At 39.1% G+C, this 11,110-nt stretch overlaps 1 protein-coding gene across 1 annotated transcript in view; it reads right to left on the bottom strand.

Moving 5' to 3' along the window:
* Window positions 1–11,110, bottom strand: part of LOC575361 (homeobox protein cut-like 1) — a 41,187-nt gene that overhangs the window by 6,709 nt on the left and 23,368 nt on the right. Inside the window, exons 5-14 of the mRNA XM_011673420.2 lie at window positions 10,544–10,667; window positions 9,496–9,572; window positions 8,753–8,819; window positions 7,669–7,822; window positions 7,392–7,457; window positions 6,196–6,324; window positions 4,217–4,451; window positions 2,028–2,693; window positions 929–1,711; window positions 45–605 (exon numbers count right to left, since the gene is read on the bottom strand). Of these exons, the coding sequence (XP_011671722.2) occupies window positions 45–605; window positions 929–1,711; window positions 2,028–2,693; window positions 4,217–4,451; window positions 6,196–6,324; window positions 7,392–7,457; window positions 7,669–7,822; window positions 8,753–8,819; window positions 9,496–9,572; window positions 10,544–10,667 (2,862 nt within the window). The remainder of the gene's footprint in view (window positions 1–44; window positions 606–928; window positions 1,712–2,027; window positions 2,694–4,216; window positions 4,452–6,195; window positions 6,325–7,391; window positions 7,458–7,668; window positions 7,823–8,752; window positions 8,820–9,495; window positions 9,573–10,543; window positions 10,668–11,110) is intronic.

Raw genomic sequence — 11,110 nt, 5'->3', positions numbered from 1 at the left:
ACTCCTACATCTTTGAATCAACTCCATTGTGAAAGACCACTGACCTTTTCTTTTTGGCTTGTAGTTCTTGACCTTGGCGATACCATCCAGGTCCTGCAACCAGAGGTACATTCTGACATAAGGCTCTCTTCCCTTCATGCTCAGTTTGAGCCACATCTTTGGCTTGGACAGGAGGTCACTGACCGAGCCCTGGGTCAGCCCCAGAACTGATTCTCCAAAGGCCTTCTGACCTAAGCCGTGTTGCTGCAGTAGGTTCTTAACCTGCTGCGTTACAGCAAAGGTGTCTAGGTACTCGATCATGGCTGCCTGCTCATGGACAGGGGGTAGCTCTGGCATGGCGTTCGGTGAGGAAGGACTCTGAAGGTATGCTCTAGGTGAGGGTGTTGGGCGTGGTGATGATGGGGGTTGGGATAAGGGGGCAGGGGAGATTGTTTTAGGAGTTGGGGTGGAGTTGGAGGAGTGAGGAGAGGATGTGGAACGTTGGTGGTGTGAAGTCTTTGTGATATGCGTAGCTGGAAGCAATGGAAGCGGTTGATCTTCGACACTAGGACAGGGACTAGAGCAATTGGAGTTTGGCGTAGTGGTGTCGGCTTGGAAGGAATTGGCTGTTTTTGGAGAAAGAAAGTAAGATAAACATTGTAAGTGAAAGAGGTCATATGACTGTTTGTATCTTTAAAACAAGGGATTTACTGTCATATATTTTGTGATACAATTACGGGAAGAATATTCTGAAACCCTTTTATTAATCCAATCAAAGTTTTCAAAAAAAGTTTCATCAAAGTGAAATGTACAGGAAAACAAATCCTAGTGCCTCCAAATAGATAGATATTGGATGCATTAACTAATAATAGTATTTTCCTAATTTGTAACGAATGTATTAAATATAAAGGTACTTGAGATACAAGTGTCCGATCGGTATTATACTTACACATATCAGTGAAGGAGTAGTTTCCTCTTCGCACCAGCTCCTTCAGTTTGTCCATTCTTCCTCCATCATCAAGCCAGATTTTCATTCTGATGAAAGGCTCCTTGCCCTTGATAGTGAGCTTGTCCCATGTCTTAGGTTTTGACAGGATGTCACTGACACTCCCCTGGGACATGCCGATGATGTGCTCTCCAAAGACCCTCTGGGGTATGTTTCCCTTGACTAGCAGTTCTCGCACTTGCCTTGCTATGTCAACTGTGTCAAGTTCTTTACTGTTTTCATACTGGCCGCACGAGAGGGGAGGCAAGATCCGCTTTGGAGCCCTTCCTGGGCCATACGCTGACGTCATGGGGCTGCTGTCCTGCATCATAGCATGGGTCTTGCTGATATTCTCTAGGGTTTCCTCCACCTTCCTGGCGATGTCACCATTCAGGTTGGGAGGTGTCGGAGGCTCTCGGAGGCCCTCGCCTGACAGGGAATTGAGGGAGCGCCGCCGAAGGTCCCGCAGGTGCCTCATGTCCGATCCCATGGACATGTCCAAGGCTTCACTTTCATTGCGTAGAGGAGTCTTTGGGGAGAACGAGTGGGTACTGTCAGGACTGGAGCGCAGAGAGTGTCTGTCATACTCCTCTCTTTCATGGGCTATGCGTCTGGCGTGTTCATGAGCCATGGCTTTCTGAGCTTCCATTTCTTGTTTGGCAAGAGCTAAGATGTTGTTGATGGCTTCGTCTGAGGAAGCCTTGACAGGAGATGCTATAGCAGTGGGTCCAGGAGGAGACTCCTTGCCTTTAAATATGAATATTACACATATAAATCAGTAAATACTAAATACACTTATACATACTACACTTGAATGTTTAAACTTGATCTGCAATCGATCTTAAAAATCACATATCACACGATCTTAAATTAACTTAAAACAGTTTATTTCAAATTCCTTATTATAGCACCTCAATACAAAAACATATTCTTAATACTAAGTATTAAAGTTACAAAGAGACAAATTGCATATAAAGGACTAATAAGACAATTATTCGAAATAATTTGTAACCAAAATAGCAAATATTGTGGTAAAGATATTTTAAATGTTTTCTTGAGTTACCTTTCTTCTGAAGATTGATGATCTTGAGTCTTTCAAGATGATGATGACTGGATAAGAACTGAAGCATCTTGATGAATGGTTCTCTTCCTTTGGCAGTCATCTTGTCCCATGGTTTTGGTCTCGAAAGCAAGTCACTCACTGAACCTTGGCTCATATTCAACACAACTTCCCCAAACAGTCTCTGCCCTATGTTATTATCGGCAAGAATGTCTTTGATTCGCCTGGCCACCTGCACTGTATCCACCCACTGGTGCGACATGGCAAGTTCCCTGAGGGCCGCTTGCTGCAAGGCTGCCTCTCTTGCTGCGAGTTCCCTTGCCGCTGCCTCCCGCACCGCAGCAATGGTGTTGGGTGGTGTCTTCGGGGGCTGGGGTGGTTCAGGCGTGTGGACATGGCTTGTGCTTGGAACAGGAGACTGGGACATGGGCAGGGGCTGGTGAAGGTGCGACTGGGCCATGGGGTGGACGAACCCCATGTGAGGGGCAGCCGCGGCGCCATGGGGGTTCAACGATGGCGGGATCACAATTATGGGTTGAATGATCTGGGAGCCTGGGATTTGGGTGTTCATGGCTGTTCGCTGGTGGTACGCCGCCGCTACCTCCTGACCGATGAGCGATGCAAAGGCTTGAGCTTGGGCCAGCCCTCCAGGTCCAACCCCACTACCTCCTGCAAGAGAGATGAGGCAAAATGCACTAAGAGACCCAAGACTGTCAAGATTGACTGGAATGGCCACGCTCACAATAGAAAGTAGAGCAGTCCCTCTGCACATATCCTTTTTTAACTCATACTTGAGCTCTTTTGGTTTTTTAATCATTGCAGAGAACTGCTCTTTTGGTGAAAATAGCTCTTTGATAAAAAAATTCTTTGGGTATCAAAACCTGAAATAATTTGAATTTGAATCACGTTTGTCTTTAGAGATGAGACAATTTTCCATTTTTCAAACTTGAAATTGCATGTATGGTAGTTGAGAAAACAATGCCTCCAGCAAGATCTTTCTTCTTGGAGACATCAAAAAAATTAAAAAGGAAAGAGAAAATGAAAGAGAGAGGACTATGAGAGAGAGAATGCATTTTGCCTCTTCTTATTTGCTAGGGGTTGGTTAGGATTTGGAGAGCTGTTCCGTGCTTCACCTCTATTGCGAATGGCACCATTCCAGAACCATAGTCTCAATCAATCTGATTCAAAACCATCACTTAAACACCTTACATCCACAGCACCATAAAAGAATTCATCCATAAGGTTTCCTCTTTCTCCTTCTCCTTACTTCATTCTATTTTAAACCATCTATCTCTCACTGAAACTATATCCATGCAACCATTTCAAACTCCATACATAAAACATAGAATTTCGGCAGGTATGTAAAAATAATTAATCATTACTGCTAGATTGAAATATTTGCTATACATTAACAAATTATTACTAATTGGCATCATTTGGAAGAAAAAAATAATCCACACAGCTGTAATATTTTACTCTACATGGACAGCATAAAGTGGTTCAATATATCTCTTCTTGAACTAATGAAAGTTCACAATTTTAATCTCTGCTGATGTCTTCAGTACTGACTGTATCTACCATCTCAAGCCTCTTTAACCGCAATTACATCAACCTATATCACAAAATTATACCACACATGTTTAGAGATGAACAAAAATATATTTTTTTAAAATCTTGCACTCATCAGCTACTAGTTTGAATGAAGCTAGAAGGTCAAGAGTCAAGTACATTTAACAATGAAAACTATTAAGTATGCCAAAAAAAATGGGCTTTCATTGCATAGTATTTTGGTCTGTTATTGTTTTACCGGACGGCTAAAAAAGCAAACAGGGGACGGACAGTTTAGTCCCATTTGAGGAACATGGTAAGGGGGATTAATGCCTTACCAAAGGGCAGCAGTCCTTGAATTCAAACCCTAGACGTCCTGATTATAGACCACTGCTCTAACACTGAGACATCGCTCCTCTGTATTTAAACATTAAGCCCCACTGCACTACTAAGAGCTACTTGCGCCCTCTATATATAGCAAACAATGCCTGATCGGTGACCATTGGTCCCCATGGTCCCCTTTTTCTTATTTGAATTGAGAGCTGATTTGATGAGATAACCACACGTCAGTGACCATGCAGCGAGGTCTAATCCCTCCTGGCCAAATTAGTGCAGAGGGGCTTTAAGATCAAGTGAAGACTTACCATTGAGATCAGTATTGTTGACTTTGAGTGTGGTGTTCTCAGTCTGAAGCGCCCTGTTCTTCTCAAGTAACAGCATCTCCAAGGACTTGGGTGGCAGGGGGGCGTGGCTTCCCCCCTCCCCGTCTTCCTTCTCGCTGATGGATCCACCCTCAGAGCTGCTGAACTCGATTGACTTGAGAACATTCAACTCTCGTTTGATCTCTTCATAGTCACTCTGTCCCTTCAGTCTCTCCTCCTGTTAAGACAAAATCGAAATGATACTATGATACCTGTGTACAAAGACGAATTTACAAAGTGCTATAGGCATGTCGTCTCTAAAGGCAGAGAATAGCGTTGAAAAGAGCCATAACTAAAGCTTTTTGACTTGCAATCAGAGTAAAACACAAGAATGAAACAGAAAGCCAAAATCGATAAATATAAACGGAAACTATATTGATCAATTTCGGCTCTCTGTTTCATTCTTGCGTTTTACTTTGATGAGTGCAAGTTGAAAAGCTTTAGTTATGGCTCTTTTCAACGCTATTCTCCGATTTTGTAGTACCGATCATCTTTTCGTTAAAGGCAATTGTCTTCAAAGCAAGCATGCTTTGTAGGGAGGTGGTCTTCATGGCAAGTGGTCTCTATTAGTAGGTGGTCTCCATGTTTTGGTATGTTTAGAGATTCTTTTAATACAGGTTTCAATAAGAAACGCTATTCATCGAAGACAAGAAATGTTATCTATACAGGGATGTAGTCTTTCAAAACAGGCAGGTTCTAAAGCTAAAATTAAAAATCTCTGTTTTTCAACATAAGAGTGTTACAAATAGTTTGCCCATAGTGCTTTTTGAAGATATGATACTGGGTTTTAAGGCTAGTTTTTGGCTGTAATAATGTGTGTAAAGTCAATGCGGGACAATCTGGATAAGACTTTGCCCAAAGCGCAACACTTCTTACTTTATTCTTCCAGCAAAATATACATGTAAGCTCAATACCCTCCATTTCAAATGCTAGATGAGAAAAATCTATACAGTGCAAAGAATCTTTTTAAAAAACACATTTAAAACACAAAATTTAAACTAAGTTCAGATTGGCATTTACAGGCACAGACTAAGCTTTAGAGGGCTAGGAATAAGTTATAGCTTTCTAAAACCAACACATAATTCCATAAAAACCCCAAATTCTAGCATTCTTGTTAATTCACAATGGGAAGGGGTGGGAAGAGTGAATGACAAACATACATTCCCTTGTTTATAATCCTTAAAGAATGACAGGAAATAAAGGATTGGAACACATCATTCATGTTGAGAGGAAACATGTGACATTCAATGTTGGATTATCCTTGACAAATGATTCTAATTTTGTTAATCTACTTTCCGTGAAAAATGCTGAACAACATTCCTCCTCCTCCTCCTCCATTGACAAATCAACTCCTCTGCTATAGATTCACATGTGGAACTAAATTTTCCTTTAAGCAAGCTAATATTGAAATGAAGAAAGATGTGGAACAAGTGCATGTACCAAGTTGCAATGCACTTAGGTTTTATATCAAATAAGTAGCTTTTTCTTGTGCTCTCTAATTGCAGAAAAGTAACAGCAATGTTGATTGCTATTCTTAAAGATAAAGTTGAGTTCTGGTTATGCCATTGCATTGTGAAAGAAATGTTGTGGAACCGATCAGAAAAGGTTGATCATCTAGCATTTAAGTATTGGTGTGTACTGCAAGGTTCTGGAATCAGCAAAATGATAAGAAATTTGGCCCAGTCTTTGGTAAAGTTACAAACACTGTACACGAACATGTGGCATAAAAATCTGTCCCGATTCCGTCTCGATTTGTATGTTGCATGCCATATTTAGAATATTAAGGCATTTGAAGAGCCATGTTTTTCAGGGAACATTTTTTATCTGATGTTCTTCCACACTTGCATTATAATACAATGATAACCCTCATGAATTATTTTCACTTCTTCCCAGAACTCAATCTTCTCTTTAAGTTAACTTACCAGTTTCTTAAAGGCATTGTTTCTTGTGGCCAATTCCTCCTCTAGCTTCTGGATGCGTGCTGCCGTGCTGTCCCTTAGTTTGTTGCTTGATGCTTGGAGACGTTGAACATCATCAACCAGCTGAGAGATCTGCAGGGAAAGGTGGGAATATAGCAAAGAACACACGTGATTACAATACACCTTATTTTTAAGTTTTACTGTGCCATTAATTTACGAGTTATCAAAACTGCTTTTTCCCAATTCAGATTTCCAAATCAATTCAATGGTTTATTGTCATATTGAGCATGATATCGTCTGTTTCGGAGCCAGGATGTTAACTCTAGCTAGTTAACTCTGTATTAAGGTATACCAGTTAAGGCCCTTCTGGCTCCAACAGATGATATTGAATCTTCTTTGGATACAAATTCATAAATGCATGAGCCAGTTTTCGTTTCAGGAAGGATAATCTAGTTATTCCTAGTCCAAACATGGTAAACCATTGAAATTCTTAGGTGGGATTCACCGCCCCCAGCATGGTAGGGGTTTAACAAGTACACTTCATACACATAGGCTCCTTAGCAGAATTGTTAATACTTGGTCAAAAGTGAAAAAAATTTGTCCAATCCTAAGGGAGTGTGGTTTGGGAGGACTGAAGCCGTTTCTTAGGTTTGAAAGTATGCTTTGACATATATATATTACCCTTAGCATTACCTTTGTCAGGGTGACTTTACATTTGGTATTGCTTACATCACAGTGACACTCTGTTGCAAAATTGCAATATTTATGTTTGTATTAATTAAATATGTGATGTGACGTCTAAACCTTACATGTGCAATAATAATAAAAATGTTTTTTGTGTTTTTTAATAATATGTACTGAAAGACAGCTTATTTAATATTTTATTTGACCCTGACAAAATTAAGGACCTATAAAAAAGCTAACAGTTCATTCCTAAAAGTTGAGTTAAATGTTATCAGGATTACCGTAAGCAAAATCCAAAAAAGAGTTTCTCCAACGAGCACTGAAATGCCAATGCTTTCACTTGGAGGTCTTTGAACCTCTATCATGTATTTATACTCAATTTGGAGTCTATATGATCTGTTTTATGTTTTTTACACGGACTGGCTGAAAAACAGTCTTTTTAGGCTGATGTGAGTTTTACCGTGAAAAAATAAATTCAATTCAATTCAATTCAATTCATTTCGATTCAATCTTACCTCTTTCTCTTTGGCTGTCAGTTCAACTTCAAGACTGGACCTTGTCAGTATATCAATGGCCTGCTCCTGCAATAAAAGCAAGTAAGAATTAGAAATATGAAGACAAACGACTTGAAGGTAATGCTGACATTGTGGCTGCTTAGCATGTATTATGCCTGATGAAGAAGTGCATTTCTTACTTGAAAGTCCCCTTTAAAACATAAATTTGTGTAATACAATTTTTTACAGCATTGTGGTCTACTTTGCATCACTTCTGCCCAATGTATGTAATACTTACAACATTGGGGGCGCTTTGCATCTGTTCAGCCTGATGTAGACTCTGCGTAGCGGACTGTAGCTGGCCCTTCATACCCTCGATGAGCTTCTCACTTGCCCCTACTCTCTGATTGGCTCGCTCTAGGTCGGTCATTAGTAGCTCCATCTCATCGGACCTGTCGTCAAGAAACAATCAGACATAATGATCATCTCATTGCAATTGCAGGGAGGTGTTTCAAAAAGATCCTCAGTTGAACTTATCTCTAAGTTGGACTTAAAAAGTATGAGAAGCCGTTAGCATCTTTGAAAATATTTTGTAAAATTTCTTTTAAACGGCATAAAATGTTGATTCAAATCATTCATATTTTCTACTATCATGGAAAATTTCATGTTCTTGATGTGGAATTTATGAAAAGTCTAAAATACTTGATTTTTCGCTTTTGAATATATTTTATTGTAAGGCTACAAATGGCTCTCCATAATTTTTAAGTTCAACTTACGAGTTAAGTTCGACTTAGGATCTTTGTGAAACACCCCCCTAGGACTTGTGGCTTGGTGACAACTGCTGGAGGTCAATTTATCAACACTAGTCTGAAATACACTTCAATGCTAGGTCAAATAAAACATTGAATCCTGATGACTGACCTTGACCCTGACCTTGACCCTGACCTTACACTAACCAAATATCCAAACATAACCCTTACTTTTTATCTTCCACAAGAGTTAATTTTCTACTTTTATCTTTCTTTCACTTTCATACTTATCTGCACTCTTTTGTTTCTTTTGTTACATTTGTCCGCTCTTCGTTGCTACATTTCTCTGCTCTTCATTGTTTTACACTTTCAATCAACCCTTGGCAATCAATCAAAATCATTTTGATCATCATAACACTTGAATCAAAAAGATATACTTCAAATATCTACACAATCTTTGCTTGTTTTATGTTTGACATGTAACTCCGAAAAGGAAAAGCTATTTGACAATATTGATATACCAACATTCTTGGAATGAAGCTGATTTTTTTTTAAATTCCCACCAAATATCTTCATCTTCAAGGAAATTAAGACTTTGTGCCTGAAATTGACAAGGTTTTTAATTGGTCTTACTTGGCTTCTCCTTGCTCATCGTACTTGGCCTTAATATCAAACAGCTCTGATTGTGTGTTATCCAATGCTGTTCAGAGAAGAGAAAAAAAAACATTATTTCTATCATTGTTATCTATCAGTTTGTAATTATATTTGTATTTGAAATCCAACCTCAGTTGTGTTTAGCGGGGGCGGGGAGGGGGGGGGGAATAAAGCAATAATAAAAACTTTTTTTTTTAATAAATAAATTTTAAAAAATAAATAGAATTACAGTAGAGGTGTCGTGGTCGAGTGATACGTCATGGGACCGTGATCACATGGTCCGCAGTACAATTTTTGCCACACTCGACCCAGGTGAGGTGAATGGGAACCTGGCAGGAAATAATTTCTTGAAATGCTATGAGTGTCAGGTCTGACAGATATGAGCACTGTACAAGAACCCGTTATTATTATTGTCGTTATTATTCATAGATCTCTTTCAATGTTCTAGGGCTATGGTACAATTACGCTATACCACAATCGTTCACACCCATGAAACCCTAGGTTTCACCTCAAAAGCAATCACTATTTGACGGAGAAATCCATATCTTTCAGCAAGTCATAAGAATATACTGCTCGGAGTAAGTTTCCTTTGTCCTAGACTTTTTTTTTGTTGACAACATTATATCAATATTTTTTTAGATTAGTATTCCAATCTATGTTACAAGAAATATTAACGAAGTAAGCTTTAAGATAGAAATAATTGAGAATAAACAAAGACCTACCATTTTGGAGAGTTGTGATTTTAAGCTCAGCTTCACCAAGCTTCTTGGCTACAGACATCTGCTTCTCTTGCAATTGCCTAAATTAAAACAAAACAAAAATGATAATTGGGATTTTTCCTTAACATTCACTGAAAAAAAACACCTTGAGGTTGAGAAATGAAAAGCGTTTCTTTCAAAGCCAAGGGGGAAACTCTTCAAAATGTATTAGAAATATTCAGACATCCATAATGAAAGAACAAGAAGAAAAGAAGAATACAGACTAATGAAAGGTGCCACACAAATGGCAGGTGAAAGAGTTGCATGGCGTGCTCTCGTGAAGGCCACAGTGCTCAGCGCTTTACAGCGCCACCTGAAGTTGATGATGATGATGATGACAAGATGACTTTAAATTCAATATTTCATTTTAATCACACCCCCTCCTACTTTTTAATTGTCTTTATAAATAATACAAAACAATGATTATAAACTAACACTCATTTGTCTAACCACTCCCCCTCTCTTAACCAGATACAATCAATATTTTATTTTATTATCATTATTATTTTCATTGTTGTTTTTGTAATGGAGAGGGTAGGCTAGGCCAGATGAGTGCAAATCGATGTATTAAAGGGATTGGGTAGCTTTACCTCAGATTCTAAACAAAATCCTGGATTTAGCTCATGCTGCAATGACAATAATACCCCTTTGGGTCAGTCGGAACCCCATGACTTTTACAAGCTGATCGCCTGTCTGATTATCAAGATATTTATGATTGGAAATCAAAATTTCTAAAACCGTTTTCCTAACGCTTTTTTTATAACACTATAGTCTATTGGGGGAAATGAGTCTGGTAAAACCGATCACTCAAAGATTTTTTTATATTGTTTTGAGGCACTTCATGATCATTTTGAAGCAACAATATTTTGAAGGTTTCAATATTACACCATATCACAGACACTGATAACACGTAGGGCCGTGCATCTCCGATTTAACATTGTTAAACGGTGACTTTTATAAAGGCATGATTCCACATGGAGTTATTTATGCTGAAGTCTTCAGACAGGCTTACTTTTCTTTTTCAGCGAAGTCTCTCTGAAGTTCTTTCTCCTTCTCGTCAGCTCTCGCCTGAGCCACAGACTCAGATCTCTCCTCATACTCCTTTAATTTCGTCTGAAGATTCTTGATTGTTACCTCTGCAAATGAGGAGATGAAAGGTAAACACAAATGTTGTGATAATAATAATAATAATAATAATCTTTTAAAGTCTACTCCATATTTTATTAAGTTAAACCGAAAATGGAAATTCTTTTTGCCCAATTGATCGTAAGCCCGGCAGCCACTGAGCAGCGTCAGATCGATGTTGCTCTATCCCTTATTGTTGCACGCCAAATAAGGTAGCAGCAACTCCCTTCTTTTAATGTCTTTTGGTATGATGCAGCCGAGGTTCGAACCCACGACCTCCCTGTTGTAAGGCGGACGCTCTACTGTCTGAGCCAACACACGTATGTTGTAAGATGAATAAAAACAACAGGAAGAAAGCACTTGAAAAACTAATTTGGCATTAGCTACAGACTGATCTTTTCCTATAAATGATCCTCCTTCAGTTTTGTCTGAGGACTCTTGAATGTTACATCTG

The sequence above is a fragment of the Strongylocentrotus purpuratus genome, unplaced genomic scaffold (genome assembly GCF_000002235.5).
Source record: "Strongylocentrotus purpuratus isolate Spur 01 unplaced genomic scaffold, Spur_5.0 spur5_scaffold_2, whole genome shotgun sequence".
Classification (NCBI taxonomy): Eukaryota; Metazoa; Echinodermata; class Echinoidea; order Camarodonta; family Strongylocentrotidae; genus Strongylocentrotus; species Strongylocentrotus purpuratus.
This window is presented reverse-complemented; position numbering and strand designations above follow the sequence as displayed.